A 19,849-nucleotide genomic window follows, 5' to 3' on the forward strand; every position below is an offset into this window, starting at 1 on the left:
GAGCATTTTCTCATGTGCCCTTTTGCCATTCGAATTTCTTCTTTGCGAAAGTTTCTGTTCATTTCCTCACCCCATTTTTTGATGGGGTTGGGTGATTTCTTCTTGTGGAGTTTAACCAGTACCTTGTATATCCTTGATATCAACCCCTTGTCAGATGTGTATTTGGTGAATATCCTTTCCCATTCTGTAGGCTGTCTTTGTATTTTGGTCACTGTTTCTTTTGAGGTGTAGAAGCTTCTTAGTTTAAGATAGTCCCATTTGTCTATCTCTGTTTTCACTTGCTCGGCCAGTGGCGTGACATCTTTGAAGATAACATTAGCTTCAATATCATGGAGAGTTTTGCCGACTTTGTCTTCAATAAACATTATGGATTCTGGTCTGATGTTGAGGTCATAAATCCATTTTGATCTTACTTTTGTGCATGGTGTTAGGCAGAGTTCTGAGCCTATTTTTTTGCATGTAGCCGTCCAGTGATGCCAACACAGTTTATTAAAGAGGCTTTCCCTGCTCCATTTCACTTTTCTTGCCCCCTTATCAAAGATTAGATGATTATATGTTTGGGAGGAAATGTCAGTATATTCAACTCTGTTCCATTGGTCTGCATCTCTGCTTTTGTTCCAGTACCATGCTGTTTTAATTATTACTGCCTTGTAGTAGAGTTTGAAGTTAGGGAGGTTGATTCCTCCCATTTTCTTTTTCCCAAGAATTGCTTTAGCTATTCGTGGGGGCTTATTGTTCCATATAAATTTCAGGAGTGTTTGCTCCATTTCTTTGAAGAATGTCATGGGTATCCTTATAGGGATTGCATTGAATTTGTACAGTGCTTTGGGAAGTATTGCCATTTTGATGATGTTGATTCTCCCCATCCATGAACAGGGGATATTTTTCATTTCCTCGTGTCCACTTTTATTTCCTGAAGTAGCGTTTTGTAGTTTCCTTTGTACAGGTCCTTTACTTCCTTAGTTAAGCTGATTCCTAGATACTTAATTTCCTGGGCACAATTGTGAATGGGATTGTTTTCTTGATGTCACTTTCTTCTCTTTCACTGTTTGCATATAGGAATGCCTATACGCATACGGATTTTTGGGTATTGATTTTATAGCCTGCCACTTTACTATACAAGCCTATTGTTTCTAGGAGTTTCTTGGTAGAGGTTTTAGGGTTCTCTAAGTATAGTATCATGTCATCTGCAAATAGTGAGAGCTTAGTTTCTTCTTTCCTTATCTGGATGCCTTTAATATCTTTTTCTTGCCTAATCGCTATTGCAAGTACTTCCAGTACTATATTGAACAGTTGTGGAGAGAGTGGGCATCCTTGTCTCGTCCCTGACCTTAGGGGGAAGGGTCTCAGTTTTTCCCCATTGAGGATGATGTTTGCTGTAGGTTTGTGGTAAATGGCTTTCACTATATTGAGGTAAGTCCCCTCTATCCCCATTTTGGCAAGGGTTTTCATCATGAATGGGTGCTGGATCTTGTCAAATGCTTTCTCTGCATCTATTGATATGATCATATGATTTTTATCTTTTCTTTTGTTGATATGATGGATTATGTTGATTGATTTCCCAATGTTGAACCATCCTTGCATCCCTGGGATGAATCCCACTTGGTCATGATGTATGATCTTTTTGATGAGTTGTTGTATTCTATTGGCTAGTATTTTGTTGAGAATCTTCGCATCTGTGTTCATCAGGGATATTGGCCTGTAGTTTTCTTTTCTTGCGGTATCTTTGTTTCCTTTTGGTATTAGAGAGATATGGGCTTCATAGAAGCTGTTTGGGAGAGTTTCTGTTTTTTCAATTTTCTGGAAAAGTTTGAGAAGAACTGGCAATAGGTCCTCTTTAAATGTTTGGAAAAATTCGCTAGTAAATCCGTCTGGGCCTGGGCTTTTGTTTTTGGGAAGACTTTTGATTACAGTTTCAATTCCCTTGATGTGAATAGGTCTATTCAGGTACTCTATATCTTCTTGATTCAGCTTTGGGAGATGGTAGGGGTCCAGGAATTTATCCATTTCTTCCAGATTCCCATGTTTCGTGGCATACAGACTTTCAGAGTAGTCTCTGATGATCTCTTGAATTTCTTTAGTTTCTGTTGTGATATCCCCATTCTTATTTCTGATTCGATTTATTAGGGTTCTCTCTCTCACTGTTTCTTTGTGAGTGTTGCTAATGGTTTATCTATCTTATTTATTTTCTCGAAGAACCAGCTCTTGGTTTCATTGATTTTTCGGATTGTTTCTTTGTTTTCCATGTCGTTGATTTCTGCTCTAAGTTTTATGATCTTTCCTTCTGCCCGATTTAGGCTCTTTCTGTTGATCCTTTTCTAAGGTCTTGAGCTGTGAGGTCAAATTGTTTATGTGCATCGTTTCTATTGACTTAAGATATGCTTGCAGAGCTATAAATTTTCCGCTTAATACAGCTTTCGCTGCATCCCATAAGTTCTGGTAGTTTGTGTCTTCATTCTCATTTGTTTCCAGGTATCTTTTGATTTCATCCTTGACTTCGTTCCTGACCCACTCGTTGTTCAGCATCGAGTTGTTTAATTTCCAGGTGTTTGATTTGGTTCTCCGTGTCTTTGTGTGATTCACTTCTATCCTCAGTGCATCATGGTCTGAAAAGATGGCTGATACTATTTCTATCTTCCTGATTCTGTTGAGGTATGTTTTGTGTCCTAGCAGATGGTCTATTTTGGAAAATGTTCTGTGTGCGCTGGAGAAGAATGTGTATTCTTTCTTTTTGGGGTGTAAAGCCCTGTATAAGTCCATAAGTCCTTTCTTTTCTATTACTTCTTTCAAAGCCAATAATTCCTTGCTGGGTTTTGTTCTTGTTGATCTATCCAGAGGTGATAAGGTGATGTTGAAGTCTCCAAGTACTATTGTGTTGGTAGTGATGTCCTCCTTAAAATCTGTTAGCAGTTGTTTTAAATATTTAGCTGTTCCCTCATTAGGTGCGTATACATTTAAGAGTGTGATTTCTTCTTGTTGTACGCATCCCTTGATGAAGAGAAAATAGCCTTCACTGTCCCTTCTAATCTTTTTCAAGGTGAAATTAATGTTGTCGGATACTAGTATGGCCACCCCAGCTTTTTTGAGGGAGTTGTGTGCTTGCAGGATTGTTTTCCAACCTTTGACTTTGAGTCTGTGTTTGCTCTGGCTGTTGAGATGAGTTTCTTGTAGGCAGCAGAATGTTGGGTTCTGTCTCTGTATCCATTTTGCCACTCTGTGTCTCTTAACTGGTGAATTTAGACCATTGACATTGAGAGAGAGAATGGTTATGGGGTTTTGTGTCATCTTTCTGTGTGGGTGTGTTGTGGTTGTAGGGTTTGTCTTTTCTTATAGTAGCCCCTTTAGGCCTTGCTTTAGGTTTGATTTTGAGTCTATGAAGTTCCTGAGCTGCTGTTCATCTATAAAATAGTGTACCGTTCCTTCAATTTTGAGGGAGAGTTTAGCCGGATAGAGTATTCTTGGTGAAGCATTCATTTCAGTGAGTTTTCTGACTATATCTCGCCACTGCCTTCGGGTTGTAGGGTTTCCTCTGATAGGTCTGCTGTGAATCTAAGGGATGCTCCTTTGTATGTGATTTCCTTCTTTGCTCTTGCTGCTTGCAGTATTGTGTCTATATCAGCAGTATCGATCATTCTATTTCTTGGAGTGTTTTTGTTGGAGTCTCTTTTGGCTGGCACCCTTCGGGTTCCTTCAACCTGAATGGCTGCATTGTGCAGCTCTGGGAATTTTTCAGCAATGATTTTTCTGACGGTGTTTTTTTTCGTTGGGATTGTTTCCCTGAGCTTCAGGGAGTCCCATGATTCTAATATTGTTCCTCTTGGAATCATCTGCTAGGACTCTGATTCTCTGTAGAGCCATTTTGAGGTCCCTTGCCACTGTTTGTTGTTGCGTGTTGGCTTGTTGCAGCTGATCTTCCAGCTCATTGATTCTCTCTTCAGCTGTGGTCATTCTATTTTTAAGAGAAGAAACTGAGTTTCTCATTTCGTCTATGGAATCTTTTAATCGTGACATTTCTGCTCTCATTTCTTCTCATAATTTGTCGATTTTTTCTGTGATGTTACTGACTGTCTGTCTGACTGTTTCATTGAGTTGATTGAACATCTTGATGACTTCGTATCTGAATTCTATGTCAGAGAGGTCCCTTAGGTGAGCTGTATTGACGGAATGTTCTAGATTGTTTTCGTTGTTCTCCCCTTGTGTTGGGGATTTTCTTTGTTTCTTCATATTGCTGAGTAGGTTGGGAACTAGATTCCTTGGGGACTAGGTTCCTTAGTATGGGAAAACAACCTGCAGCCGTGCCCTCCGGAAATCAAGCCACGCCCACTTTTGAGGCCACGCCCACTTTTGAGGGGACCACACCTCTATGGAACCCTGGGTTTGGGCTGAGATGGGCGCCGCGGTCAGGAGTGAAGAGGGCAGGGCAGATGCTCAAAACTGCTTCTCTTCAGGCATCTCGGGAGACACCTGGGGTCCTGGATTTAGGATGACATGGGCGCTGTGGTCAGGAGTGAAGAGGGCAGGGCAGACGCTCAAAACTGCTTCTTTTCAGGCATCTCGGGAGACACCTGGGGCCCTGCAGGGAAAGATGGAGGTCCCAGGGTCACGAACCGGAGCTGACCTGGATTTAGGATGAGATGGGCGCCGCGGTCAGGAGTGAAGAGGGCAGGGCAGATGCTCAAAACTGCTTCAGGAAAAATGTATTCTTTTCATCTTATTTATATGACTTAAGAGAAGAAACTGAGTTTCTCATTTCGTCTATGGAATCTTTTAATAGTGACATTTCTGCTCTCATTTCTTCTCGTAATTTGTCGATTTTTTTCTTTTTAATTTCAATTTGGTCAGTCAGAATTACGATTTTCATTCAAGTGAATGAACATATAGTGCACATTCAAAATGTAGCAAAATATCATATATACATATATGATACATACATATCATATATACATATATGATAATATATACATATATGATATTTTGATAGCTATATATATATATATGGTAGCTACCTGTGACATATTCGATATGCCCAACACAGTAACAAGTCTCACAATGTTACTGGGCCAGCTCGAGCAAATACTTTATAAAAACTTTATAACATTTCATAACCATCTACTATATGCTCTGCAAATTGTATAACCTGAGTCACAGTTCTATTTATTAGAAAAAACAAATCACATCTTTAAATAGCTATGAAATTGAGATCTAGAGAATTTTGTAGATTATGTGTTTGAACCAATAGTGCAACAATGTTTCCAATCACCGAATTTACAAGCCAATTTATTTCTGTTTTGGTAATCTTGTCCTGCAGATTCGTTGCTCTGATGTTGGCAGATAAACAGTAGAAGAATAACATGACACATTTGAATGAGCGTCTAATATTTTTCAAATACTCTAATTTTATTCTTGTTTCTTTTTCAGGGAGCCTTCTGGGGTCTAATGGTTGGATTTGTGATAGGCCTTATTCGTATGATAATGGAGTTTGCCTATGGAACAGGGAGTTGCTTAGCTCCTAGTAACTGCCCCAAGATCATTTGTGGAGTGCACTATCTCTATTTTGCTATCATTCTTTCTTTCATAACCTCAGTGGTTGTCCTCGGAATTTCTCTGTTAACGAAACCCATCCCTGATGTCCATGTGAGTAATGAGTAACAGATTTGTGCTTGTTTTAAATTAAGGGTTCTTTGCTTTCTAAGGCAACTAGTGTCGAAGCCCAAGCAAAGTAATCATAGCACTAAAAGAGTTATAAAGTAAAATTTCATATATAGTACAATCCTGTCACACAGATTCTTTTTAAACCACCTGATTTTAGAGGAGCAGATACAGAAAAATTGAAAACAAGACATATTTTACAATAGCAAGTAATTTAGATATTATTAAGTGACCTGTGAAAATGAAAAACCTGAATCACAGAGTAGATTACTTACCTAAGATATATCACCGTGATTGATAAATATTTATATTAGCCATTAGAAGTTCATTAAACAACACTAGAGACACATCTAGTTTAACAACAAACATAGATTCCAAAGAAATAAATAAGAATGTCAAACTTTATGCCAAGACTATCAATAACAATAATTTATTATTAATTCTTAGGTAGAAAGTCTGAAGGATCAGTGGTACAATTTAGCTAATTTATTAATATTCGATATGCTAAAAACAGTAACAAGTCTCACAATGGAGACGTTACTAGTGCCTGCTCGAGCAAATTGATGAACAATGAGAGGACAGTGATACAGTGATTAATATACTATGAAATTTGAAATTTCCAAAAAACTCAGTAATCATTTCAGAGAAAATCACTAATAGTATTTTGGACTAAACCTAACAGTGCAGTAAAGAAAAATATCTGAGGACAATCGTTTGGGAACAAGGCTAGAAAGTAAGAGTTTTAAAATAGCAGTAAATTTTTAAAAACATTAAAAGTGAGCAGGGAAAAGTATAGATTACTAGCAAAACTCAGTAATAGTACATACACACTATTTAAAAATGATAGCTCAAGTAGACTATAGACCAAACATGATGGCCACTTAATATCTGCATTGAAGACCACAAAACCCTAAAGGAGAGAGGGAGTAAAAGAGAATCCACCCACCACAGGGACAGGGAGGGTATGGTGGGGGTGATAGGGGAGTGGGAGGGACACTGGGAACATTGGTGGTGGAGAATGGGCAATGGTGGAGGAATGGGTACTCGATCATTGTACGATTGAAACATAAGCATGAAAGTTTGTATTTCATTAAACACAATGAAACATGGTGATTCATTAAAATGAATGATTTTAATCACATTGATTCATTAAAAAATAAAAAAATAAAATTTAATTTTAAAATGCTCTTAAGAAAATATTTTTAAAGTTATGAAAGTAACCACTATGTAAAGTGAAAGTTAAAATATTGAAGCTAATAGCAATTGAATGTGGACAATTGGTAAAGTCAGACAATAATATACTTACATCTTTGACTTTCAGTACATCGTAAATCCAGAAGTAGGAGATTTAACCTATTAAAGTTTTTAGCCCGAAGAATATAAAACATTCTTGGAACATATCTTGGAACACTTAAAAACAAATGTATTATTGCATCAAATTGCACTTATTATAAGCATTTGCCTATTGTTTATTTTTCTTCCAATAATCTCTTGCTAGTTGTATCGTCTTTGCTGGGCTCTTCGGAACAGTACAGAGAAACGAATTGACTTAGATGCAGATGAGAAAATAGAAGAAGACAATGAAGAGGAAGACAATGATGGTAATACCAGGTTTCCTTGTAGTTTTCATGTATGAACTGGATTAGTGGTTTTTTCCTTTTTTATGAAAGTTTATTTCCCCAAGTTTAGGGTTTTTTAACACTTGTTAACCACTAGTTTTCATTACTGTCCTGACAAATGAATTCTACTTACCTTCTCAAGAACCAAGACAATTTGTTATATATGACATCTATTCATTTGATCTATTCATCTTTCTCTTCATGCATCCATCACCCATCTATGAATCTGTGTATCAATTCTGAGGGAAGCAAAAACAAATTCCAACTTCTCGTGATCATCTTCTCATAGTAAATGTTTTAAATACATATCTTGATTATAAGAAAGGGTATAAACCATTTTTTCTCCAAATTATTTGGGGGTCCTGAGAAATAGCACAGAGGCTAGGGTTCTTGCTATGCACGTGGCCAACAGGGTTCAACTTCTGGATCCCATATGGTACCCTACAGTCTTCTGTATAGTTTGGGGCACTTAAAAACAAATGTCTTATTGCATCAAATTGCACATATAAGCATTTGCCTATCATTCATGTTCCTTCCAATGTTCTCTTACTAGTTGTATCGTCTTTGCTGGGCTCTTTGCAACAGTACATAGAAACAAATTGACAAGAAGAGGAGGAGGAGAAGGAGGAGAAATCTAAGGAATGACTTCTGAGTGCAGAGCCTGGAGAAAATTAAATCCTTTGTATATTTGTACAGTCTGCCACTTTCTACCAGTTCATTAGTTACTACTCTGTTTATTGAACTTATGCCTTGTAAAGTTTTTTTCTTTTATATCATCAAACTTATGTACATTTTTCTGAGGAATTCTCTTCGTGCTTAGACATGGTTCTAATCATTCTTGAATCATCCATACCACATTGGAAGGAGCTTTGTTTCCTGTATTTTGTGACGATGTGCTTCTCTGTCTTTATGCCAGATAATTCTGAGGATAATCGTAGCTGTTGCAGGAAGGCGTATGACTTATTCTGTGGTCTACCAAAGAAAGGTCCCAAGCTGACCAAAGAGGAAAAAGAAGCTCAGATGCAGAAATTGACAGACACATCGGAGAAGCCCTTATGGAAGACAGTAGTGAACATTAATGCCATACTCCTCCTGGCGGTGGCCGTCTTTTTCCACGGATATTATGCATAAACTGTGTCTGACTCACAGGACTATCTTTTAGCAAAAGAACATTTTATAAATTTTTCACTTTTATAATTTACTGTGCTGTATAACAGAGATAAGCCATTGGTGATTTTATCTAATGACATGACTTCATCTGATTTTTTGCCTTTGTTGTTCCTTTGTGTCAGGAAATAAAAAGAATCGTTCACAAGTCAGTGAGATTGCTATATATGTGCATGTTATCTAAGAGCACTAGGTCTATAATGTTTAATAACTCTCTACCTCATTCTTGTTATCTGAAACTTTTAGAGGTTTTACCTTTTAAAATGTCTCTCAATTCTTCTGCCTCACATAGTACTGCCTCATCTATAAAGTACTCCCCTGTAACCACCTCCTTGACTTCAAAGATTTGAAAAAATAAAAGCATGTGCTAATAGGTGAAGTTGGGTAAATGAGTAGAAAATTCTCATTTTTTTATGAATTCACAGTAAATTATTAGCTTAAGCCTTAAATAATGTTGTCCCCCCACTCAATGGTGCCATATCAAGCCATTAAAACATTTAAGAACTATTAAGATATAATCCATATACCATAAAGCCCACTTATTTAAGGTGTACCGTTCAGTGTTTTCAAAATATTCAGTGTTACTTTCCGTTTCTTGGAGGCACAGTGATTTACAATATTGTTCATGATAATTTCATGCATCTTGGTCCAACTCCACATCCGCTAACAGAATATTCATTTCCCAAAATGAGTCAGAAAGAGAGGGACAGGAAGAATGACTACACTCATTTTTGGATTATAAAATAACATAATATGAGACTGACACCCAAGGACAATAGAGACAAGTGCCAAGAATATTGCTCCATGATTGGAAGCCTGCCTCATGAGCTGGGGGAAAAGGCAGCTGGGATAGAGAAGGGATCACTGAGTCAATGACGTTTGGAGGGATCATTCAGGATGGGAGATGTGTGTTGAAAGTAGATAAAGAACCTAATGTGATAGCCTCTATGTATCTATATTGCAAACCATAATGCGCAAAAGTAGAGAGAGTGTATGGGGGAAATTGTCTGCCATAAAGGCAGGGGAGGGGTTGGGATGGCGGGGGGAGATACTGGGGAAATTAGTGGTGAAAACTGTACACTGGGGAGGTATGGGTGTTCAATCATTGTATGAGTGAAACTCAAACATGAAAGCTTTGTAACTGTATCTCACGGTAATTCAATTTAAAAAAAAATTTAATGTGAAAAAAAAAAGAATATTCACTTATCTCCACCAGCATCCCAGGGACTCCTTCTACTCACTGTCTGTCTCCCCAACAAAAGCTGGAAAGCTCAGTTCTGTAGACCTACTTCTGTTGTACGACAATTTACCATGACCTAATCTTATATATTCTCATTACTCTATTTCTATTAAAATAATAGGTCTATATATCTAATCATTTTACCTGGATTAATACAAGATAAATTGATTTGCTAACTAATTGATTAGAATCATTACTTTAATATGTGTCACTTGATATTTATTGACACTCTGAATGACTGCTCTATACACTATGACACATAATTTTCAAAGGCACGTTTTTAAGCACCAGAGAGATAGCTCAAGTGATAAAAAACAATTAAATATGAGTTAAAGACATGTAAGGAAGGCCTGACACCATAACGCACCCAGAAGTAATTACAGGTGATGCATTCCTGGGCATCTGTCCCAGAGACCCAGAGACGCTCATTGGAGCCACAATTCTAAAGGCAAAGGAAAGGGGAACAAATCGATGGGAAATCTCAAAACAAAAATCTTTGTATAGCAAAAGAAACCACCACGAAAACGAAAAGGCTTAAGCCTTAAATAATGTTGTCCCCCCACTCAATGGTGCCATATCAAGCCATTAAAACATTTAAGAAATATTAAGATATAATCCATATACCATAAAGCCCACTTATTTAAGGTGTTCCAAACAAGGGATGTGACTGCAGGTGGCAGCGGGTAGCAGTGGCCCAAGGCTCAAGGAATCACACATGGACCCGGTTGGTGGCCAGGCTGGAGGCTCGGCAAAACCGTCCCTGTGACAGCAGGTATGAGCTGGGGGTGAGGGGGCGACTAAAACCTCATGGGAAGGGGGGCGTTCCAGCCCGTCCTTCACGCCCTACCGATGTCACCAGTTGCCCCCCACGAGCGGCTCTCCGGCACGGCCATGACTCCAGAGCACAGGAACTAATTATCTGACTTAATTATCTGACTCTCAGTAGAAATACTTCCAGGGTTAAAAAGTAAAATAGCAGAAATCCAAAACCGTGCAGCGGCCGCGACATCATTTAATACTTGAACCTAGCTGTAGAAAGCAAATCATTTCACAATGCTTTTTCAGCATGTCTGATTGGGGGGGGGGGGGGTAAACTCTAAATAATGATGGTGCAACTTTCATCGAAACAATGAAGCTAGTCAAAGTAGATAGAGTGTTAACTAGAATTCATCTACCTCACAGGCATTGGAAGGGGGGTTTATTGGGGTTCTTCGTGGTGAAAAATAAGTATTGGTAAAGGGAAATGTGATTGATATTTGCATGACTGAGACCTAAACCTGAAAGCTTTGTAACTTTTCCCACAGCAATTCAATAAATAAATTATAAAAAAAAAAGTCCCTATGACCCGGACCCCGCTCAGTCTTCACCCCAATGACCCGGGATCCTCGGGCAAGCGTGTCCTACTGCTGCAGCTACTCAGCTGCTGAAGCCCAACCCCGAGTGCCCTACCTGGTAGGGGCCAGTGGCACAGCCCGCAGGGTCCCACTGAACCAGAGGGGTATTGTGGCATCTACTGTGTGAACACCAGGGGCCTGGCTGATTGACAGGACCCTACTTTGCTCCTATCCAATCCATGATCACAGGAAATTCATCACTACTAATGGGTCAGAGGGTGATGAAGTGCTGAGGGAAGCGAATTATTTTTTTCCACAAGTTTAACTAGGAAATTTTGTTAGAGAAATTAGACTTGCATATTTAAAGAGTACATACCCAGAGCTGGAGAAATAGTACCTCAGGTAAGGGCCTAGCTTCCAACCAGGTTTCGACTTCCCGAGCTACCCATAAGTCATTCCTGATTGCAGAGCTAGGAGTAAGCCCTAAGCATCGCCTAGTGTCACCTCAAACAAAAACAAATACTCAATCAACAACTCCCTGACAGTGCTGCTATGCAGAATGGTGGTGGCATTAAATGTGAATTAGAATTTATTTGATTCTTATAAATATATTTATCTGAAACTATCACTTGACTTCCCGTTAATTGTCAATTTGCTCGAGCAGGCACCAGTAATGTCTACGTTTGTCTCTGTCACGTGCTAGTGTAGCCCAATGGCGTCTGTTCATTCTAGGAACACGAAGAGCCTCAAACTGATCATCCAGTATCTTGATGAAGAAGTTTGACCATCTGGTAGGTGGGCGGCCACACGATCTTTTGACATCCAATGGAATCCAGTTGGTAATGCCTTTAGTCCAGCGGTCATCTCCAAATCTCATTACGTGCCCAGCCCATCTGATTTTTGACGCCTTGGAAAATGAGACTGCGTCCCTGATTCTTGATCGTCAACGGAGGTTGGAACTCCAGATTCTTTCTCTCATTTGAGTGAAACGTGATACACCAAACATAGCTCTTTCAATTCCTCTTTGGGAGACCGAATAGCATTCTCATTCTGTTTGCCATAGGGCCCAGGTCTCTGAGGCGTATGTTAATGCAGGAAGAACAGTGGAATCAAAGAGATGTGCCTGGAGCCAGAGGTCCTTCGTCCTCTTAGCTATTTCTTCGACGCTCTTGAAGGCGTTTCAAGCCACTCTTTTCCTCCTGCGCAACTCAGGTGCCAGGTCATTTGTCATGTTGACTTCTCAACCTAGGTACATGTAACTGTTGCATTCGGAGATGGTCATTCTCTTGAGCTCGCACAGCAGTGCAGAGATGAGATCAAGGAAGACCTCAAAGAGAGAAGAGCAGAAGTGCTGGTAGATGCGGCAGAAGCCAGGAAAAGCATTCATAATGCCTGCCTGTCCTTCGCCAACTACAAGACCAAGGTGACTGCACTCTGATGTCCTGATGGATCTATCACATCTTCCAGAAGGTCAATGGAGAAGATTATCCATGACTTCTACTCAGATCTCTTCGATAGCCATGTCCACCTGCCCACATGCCAAATTCCACAGGACAGATATGCCGTTCCCAATGTTCTCCCTTCTGAAATCCTACACACCATTTCATCGGTTAAGAAATGAACAGCACCCAGCCCAGACAAAGTCAGACCTGAACACCTGAAGAACCTCCCGTCAGCACTCATCAATACGCTGGCTCGCTCTTCACACGCTACCTATCTGAAGACAAGGTTCTGTCCCAATGGAAAACCAGCAGGACTGTACTACTATACAAGAAGGGAGACATCCACGACATTGGCAACTATCACCCAATCTGCCTATTGTCTGTCATCTACAAGCTGTTCACTCAAGTCATCCTGAATAGGATTGGCAGAACACTAGATGAAGGACAACTATGCGAGCAAGCCGGGTTCTGTAAAGGATTCAGCACCATCGACCATATCCACACAATAACCAAGCTCACTGAGTTTTCTCAGGAGTTCAAGATGCCGTTCTGTCTAACATTCATTGATTTAAAGAAGGCCTTTGATTCTGTTGAGATGGAAGCGGTCATTGAAGCCCTAGCCAATCAGGGCATTCAAACTCAATACATCAGGATCCTCCGTGAGCTGTATTACAGATTCATTACCAGGATCTCACCATTCTACAAAGAAGTAATCATTGACGTCAAGAGAGGGGTTCGGCAGGGTGATACCATTTCACCGAAACTCTTCAGTGCCACCCTCGAGAACATCATGCGATGAATGGAATGGGAAGGAATGGGAGTGAAGATAGACAGTCGGCAACTACACCACCTCCACTTTGCTGATGACATTGTTCTAATAACACCAAACATTAGCCAAGTGGCACAAACGCTGGCCGACTTCGACCGTGAGTGTGGAAAGGTCAGACTACAGCTGAATCTTATGAAGACAATGGTTATGAGAAACAGCCTCGTTCTTGACGCTCCATTCACACTCAACGGAATGACCATCTGGAACTATAATCAGGAAAAAATTCACTTTCTCCATACCCCTCAAATTATCCTAACTGTTCTTCATGGTATAAATGCAGACCTTTAGGTAGAGAAATTGACACTCTGTCACAAGATAGATCAAATACATTTAGTTTATCACTTCTTGGTGCCTAGTTACCAAAATTTTAGTTCTTCAGTTTGTCCAAATTTACCAGAATTTTTGAAGAAATTATCTCCAAACTTTGCTAGACTAAAAAATGTTTTCAAGTTTCTAGATTCTATTCCAAGTTCCCCAGCTCCTTCTTTCTAATCATAACTTGTGTCAAGTATAATCCACCACAGACACGTTCACTATTTAGCAGGATCTCTAGAGAATAGATCATAATGTTATGTTTTTAATATTTTTATTTATTTTTTTCTGTAGGATAACATTGGTTTGTCCTTTCTCCCTTGCTACAGGGAGCTTAGGTTTATCAGGTTAAACCCATCACAGTCACCATCCTAAGTCACTCCCATTCCTCTGTGATTATCTGTAACTGCTCTGTGCTCTCTTCCCCAAGCGGTCTATCACCTTTTTTCCCCTAATCAGACTCTGTTAACTTGTAAGGTCAGATCCTTCTAAGGACACTTGACTTGCATGCATGAGTGTCCTCTTCTTATGTCTTTGAATAGTTTACTAAAGTAATGTCCTTTTTGTATAGACACAGGAAGACAATTAATACTATGCTCTTGTAACTTGGGAGTTAATTGACTCCAAATAATTTTCACTCTCGGGCATCTGCTTTCTCAGCCTCTGTTGCCCTTAGTTCCTAGCATTCCAAAAGCAGGGTACCAATAAGGGACTGAATAGACCCAGGGCAATCTGGGTCCCTGGCATCGAAATGGGCCAGGCCAAAGAGCCACAATACTTAACTATGTTAAGAGCATGGTCATGGAAAAATGCTGTCATGATCCAAAAAGTAACAATGAGATTAGGACCTTGCTAGGATTAGGAAAAACTAATCTGACCTGAGCACTGTAGTCTGAGATCTATAGCGAAATGGCCCCAGGAGAGCAATCCTATAAGCTCAATATATCTCTTACTGTGTTCATACAAAATTATGAATGTGTATATGTTTGTTTGACAAGGAGAGGAGAAACACTCCCATGGGATTTTGCTCTTGGGTGGGTCGCACTGCAGAATGAGAATCTGCCTAGAAGAAGCTTCTCCTGAGGGAAGGATTTTACTTCTTTGATTGTATGACCACACCTATATGCAAACCCCAACCCCTGATACTTTGGGATTTAACTAAGACTGTAAGAGTGGGCTAGGGGCATCCAAAAGGAGAATGAGGTAGAAGGGGAAGCAGAGTAGGAAGGAGAAGTATGAAGGGAGCAGGACCCAAGAGGAGGATGAGGGGGACCAGGGAAGGAGGATCCAGAGGAGGCAGAAGCAGAGGGAGAATCAGAGGAGAATGGAGATGAGATTGGAATAAACTGCAATTGATACAAACCAGCCTGGCCCTCGTTCCCTCCTTCGTCCTCCCTTTATCATTGGCCATCCCGAGGTTGGGGAAGAGACACAAGACCACCGAATGCAGGCAGTGAGAGAGAGAGCCGTACGGCCTTTCGTAATTTATTTTTTGAATACACATCTGTCAAGGTAGTACATTTTAATTTATAGGACTAAATGCAACTTAAATACCATCTATATGGTATCTTTCATCCCAATTCCTTTTCAAGGTGGCCTTTTCACTACCAAAAGAGGGTGGATGCTATAAGTACCAAAGGTCCAAATATTTCAAGGAAATACAAATTGAGACAAAATAGTTTACTACAATATACACAGTGAATTCTTGACAATGCAGAAATTGAACGCTGGATAATCTAGATGCCTGGTATCCTTTTTCTATCTACCAACTTTCAATCCTCTCTCCATTTATCCTCCAAAAACTCCCATTAAAACCTCATAGACTCCACTCAAAATTGAGTACTAGAGTAATGCTAAACATAATAACTTTTAACAAACTAAAGAAGAATATGAGGCCACATCAGGGCCTGGAGTTTCCTTCCTTACCTAAGGACAAGTCATCCTTGCAACCTTAATCAGTCTCTTGGTAAGCCTAAAATCATTCTCTTCTAAATCAGGGCTTTTTCTTAATTTCAGGGGAATTATTGGTAATTGGAATTTCATAGAGGCAATTAAATTTAATTCATTAACTTTTTAATTAAATTTGACTTTAATTTAAATTTAAATAAAAATTTAAAACTATTTAAATACATTTAAAATTTTAGATTCATTTACATTTTCCCCTAGAAATCAGATTCAACAAGAAACACACGTGGCTCATCTACAAGTGTTGATCCTAAACACATTCTATCCTACCTAATCTTAGACAGTTTAACTCCAATTAAGACCCATAAAAGAAAAAAAAAGTTTTGTGATTATGTGAGTTCACCAGGAGGAGGAACTACTTTACTATTTTAGGTAAGGTAGCCACTTTGAAATGAGAGATATCAACAAAAAAAATTCATTTGCTTTATGTTGTGACAGAGAATCAATTTCTCTACCTGAATGTATACATTTATACCATGAGAACAGAAGCCTCTGGAAAATGCATTCTAATTGATTTTAGCCTCCAGATTGTATACTTTGTGTATAGTCATAAGAAAAGGTTAACCAAGGGCCATACTTACATTTTTAAAAAACAGTTCTTTCTAAATGATATATTATTCATGGTTCATATCAGATCCACAAATATACTATCTAAGACATTCCAGGAATAATTTAAAAAAAAACATATGAAATCCCAAATTCAAGGTACTCACATGAACTTTTTCTTTCACATAGACATTTTTTTTAAATTTTTTTTTATTAGTGAAACACCATGAGGTACAGTCATAGATTTACAATTTTTTGTGCTTGGGTTTGATTATACAATGATCAGATACCCATCCCTCCACCAGTGCCCATTTTCCACCACCATGGATAATATCCCCCTCACCCCCATCCTCCCACCCCCCACCCCCCGCCTCTGTGGCAGGGCAATCCCCTTTGTTCTCTCTCTCCTTTTGGGTGTTGTGGTCTGCAAAAGAGGCTTTGAGTGGCAAACATGTTCAGTCCATAGTCCACTTGCGACATGCATCTCCCCTCCTGGGAGGATCCTCCAAACACCCTTTATTTGGTGTTCCCTTCTCTATCTGAGCTGCCCTTTCCTCTAGAATGCCCGACTGGCCACTAAGCTATGGAGTAATCCTCCTGGTGCTGATCTCAGCTATTCTTGGGTATTAATCTCATATTTTGTTACTTTATGTCCCCCAGATGAATGCAATCTTTCTATGTCTGTCCCTCTCTGACTCATTTTGCTTAGCATGATGCTTTCCATGTTGTACCACTTGTATGTAAATTTCATGACTTCATCTTTTTTAACAGCTACATAGTACTCCATTGTGTAGATGTACCAAAGTTTCTTTAACCAGTCATCTGTTCTTGGGCATTCAGGTTTCTTCCAGTTTCTGGCTATTGTAAAGAGTGCTGCAATGAACAAACAAGTGCAGATGTCACTTCGACTATACATTTTTGGCTCTCAGAGATATATTCCCAGGAGTGGTATTGCTGGGTCAAATGGGAGCTCAATTTCTAATTTTTTGAGAATTGTCCATACTGTTTTCCAGAAGGGCTGAACCAGTCGACATTCCCACCAACAGTGAAGGAGTGTCCCTTTCTCGCCACATCTGCGCCAGCATCGGTTGCTTTTGTTCTTTTGAATGTGGGCCTGTCTCTGAGGTGTGAGATGGTATCTCATTGTGGTTTTGATCTGCATCTCCCTGATGATTAATGATGTAGAGCATTTTCTCATGTGCTTTTTTGCCATTCGGATTTCTTTGAGAAAGTTTCTGTTCATTTCATTGCCCCATTTTTGGATGGGGTTGGATGTTTTCTTCTTGTGGAGTTTAACCAGTATTTTGTATATCCTGGATATCAACCCCTTGTCAGATGTGTATTCGGCGAATATCTTTTCCCATTCTGTAGACTGTCTTTGTATTTTGGTCACTGTTTCTTTGGAGGTGCAGAAGTTTCTTAGTTTAAGATAGTCCCATTTATCTATCTCTGTTTTCACTTGCTCAGACAGTGGCGTGGCATCTTTGAAGATACCATTAGCTTCAATGTCATCACATAGACATTTTTTTTGGTGAGGGGAAAGGATACTGAGTGCCCAGCCAGCAATGTTCCTGGCAGTGCATTCAGGAATTTCTATTGGTGGTGCTCAAGGGATCATATGGAATGCCAGGGAATGAACTTGAATCAGCTGCATGCAAGGCAAATGCTCTACCTCCTGTACTATCACTCTGTTCCCTCACATGGATATTTTTAAGACCAGAAAATTCCTTTATGTCAACATTATTAATTTTCTTCACTGTCCCAGACTGGATGTTGGATCACACCTTTGAGGTAAATACTGGGAATCCAATTCTACTTCAAAAATCAAATGCCCATAACAAGAATCCAATCAATCTTGCATTCATTCATCATTTATCAGATTTATCTCTCTTGTGTCAAGAAAAATCCTAACAAGGAAACGATGAGCAGAAATTATTTTTCTTATTGAAAAATGAGGAGGACAAAGTCAGATAGAGGAAATGACAGGAATTAGAGAGATCACAACTCTTGAAAAGAATTATTTTATTCTTTGATTAAAGAATATTCAAGGAAGTGCCGGGAATATTATGATTCAAATGATAGAACACATGCCTATCATTGTGAAGCCCTGAATATGAGCCCTGGCAATATACGGTGCTCAGAGCACTGCCATGTGTGGCCCGGGTATCCACCAAGTGTCATCACACCTGAGCACTGCTAGAAATGGCCCCTAATATAAAGAAAAAATATTCAAGAAATCCAAACAATTATTGTCACAGGACATCTTCCTCAGACTATCTTGCATTAGGCAATATTGAGCTTCTGTTTCTTAGTCTGATTTTTTTTTTGGATATAATGAATAAACTCTTTATGCAGTTTTAATATTTACAACTGACTGCTTCATACTGGCCTCAAATACATAAAAGTTAACAGTCAAATAATTTTTCTCTGGCTAGCATGTAATTACACATGTACACATTTATCAATTGGACAAAACATACAACTGGCTAATTGCCCTTGCACATCACATAATGGGACTAACAGGAGACAGAGTAAACAGTCCAAGTTTCAGCAGAATAAGAACTCAGGCAAAATATGCATGGCAGAAGACAGCCACAGCAAGCAGGATGATGCCGTTGATGTTCACTACCGTCCGCCACAAAGGCTTCTCAGAGGTGTCTGTCATTTTCATCTTCATGGCTTCCTCCTCTTCCTTCGTCATCTTGGGGCCCTTCTGCTGGTCCAGTCCACAAAACATGTCATATGCTCGCCTGCAGCATCCTTTTTGTTCCTCAGGATCTTCTATGTTGAGGGAAAGGCATAAAAACAATTATTTGACACAGAAGCAGGAAGCTCATGAAAAGGTTTCTGGGGGGAAAATTCCCTGCCATTGGACATCTGCCATTCTGCAGACATTTTCCAATTTTCTTGCTTGCAGCAACTGAAAATGATGCAAAATGTTTGGGTAAAGTTAATTCTTAAAAGATTATGTTAAAATAGCTACGTTCTCATGATCCATGACATTGAGATTTAGCTCTACCCTGCCCAACACAAATGCATTTGATTTACAATAATCAGAAACAAGCTAGAATGTAGGTTAGGAAAAAGAAATGTAACCAATGGCATTGGTTATTATCCTTGCTTGAGTGAAAATTGGGGTTCTTTACAACAATCTCTTTTTTTGCTTTTTGGGTCACACCCAATGATACACAGGGGTTACTCCTGGCTCTGCACTCAGGAATTGCTCCTGGTGGTGCTCGGGGGACCATATAGGATGTTGGGAATCAAACCCAGGTGGGCCACAAGGCAAACACCCTACCCGCTGTACTATTGCTCCAGCCTCCCAACCATCTCTTTTTTTTTTCATCTCTCATATAAGGAATTCTTTTTTTAATTTTTTCTATTTTTATTAGTGAGACATCATGAGGTACAGTTGTAGACTTACAAATTTTTGTGCTTGGGTTTCAATTATACAATGATCAAATACCCATCCCTCCACCACGGATCCCAGTATCCCTCCCACCCCCCATCCCCCCAATCACACCCTGCCTCTGTGGCAGGGCATTCCCCTTTGTTCTCTTTTTCCTATTGGGTGTTGTGGTTTGCAAAAAGAGCCAATGTGTGACAATCATGTTTGGTCTATAATCTACTTTCAGCATGCTTCTCCCATCCTGGGAGGATCCTCCCAACACCATTTATTTGGTGCTCCCTTCTCTATCTGAGCCCCCTTTTCCCCTAGCATGTGTGGCTGGCCTCCGAGCCATGGA

The 19,849-nt window shown here is 39.6% G+C and overlaps 2 protein-coding genes across 4 annotated transcripts in view; one reads left to right on the forward strand and one right to left on the reverse strand.

The window, feature by feature from the left end:
- Positions 1-8,399, forward strand: part of LOC130025776 (solute carrier family 5 member 4) — a 38,459-nt gene extending 30,060 nt beyond the window's left edge. Inside the window, exons 13-15 of one of the 2 annotated variants that reach the window (XM_056116586.1) lie at positions 5,419-5,634; positions 7,148-7,250; positions 8,185-8,399. In XM_056116586.1, the coding sequence (XP_055972561.1) occupies positions 5,419-5,634; positions 7,148-7,250; positions 8,185-8,399 (534 nt within the window). Of the gene's footprint in view, positions 1-5,418; positions 5,635-7,147; positions 7,269-8,184 lie in introns of both variants that reach the window. The other variant, XM_056116587.1, reaches the window with a different exon arrangement.
- A 10,267-nt stretch (positions 8,400-18,666) lies between these two features.
- SLC5A1 (solute carrier family 5 member 1) overlaps positions 18,667-19,849 on the reverse strand; it is a 66,710-nt gene continuing 65,527 nt past the window's right edge. Inside the window, exon 15 of one of the 2 annotated variants that reach the window (XM_056116579.1) lies at positions 18,667-18,881. In XM_056116579.1, the coding sequence (XP_055972554.1) occupies positions 18,667-18,881 (215 nt within the window). Of the gene's footprint in view, positions 18,885-19,849 lie in introns of both variants that reach the window. The other variant, XM_056116578.1, reaches the window with a different exon arrangement.

The sequence above is a fragment of the Sorex fumeus genome, unplaced genomic scaffold (genome assembly GCF_029834395.1).
Source record: "Sorex fumeus unplaced genomic scaffold, SorFum_2.1 ptg000032l, whole genome shotgun sequence".
Taxonomy (NCBI): domain Eukaryota; kingdom Metazoa; phylum Chordata; class Mammalia; order Eulipotyphla; family Soricidae; genus Sorex; species Sorex fumeus.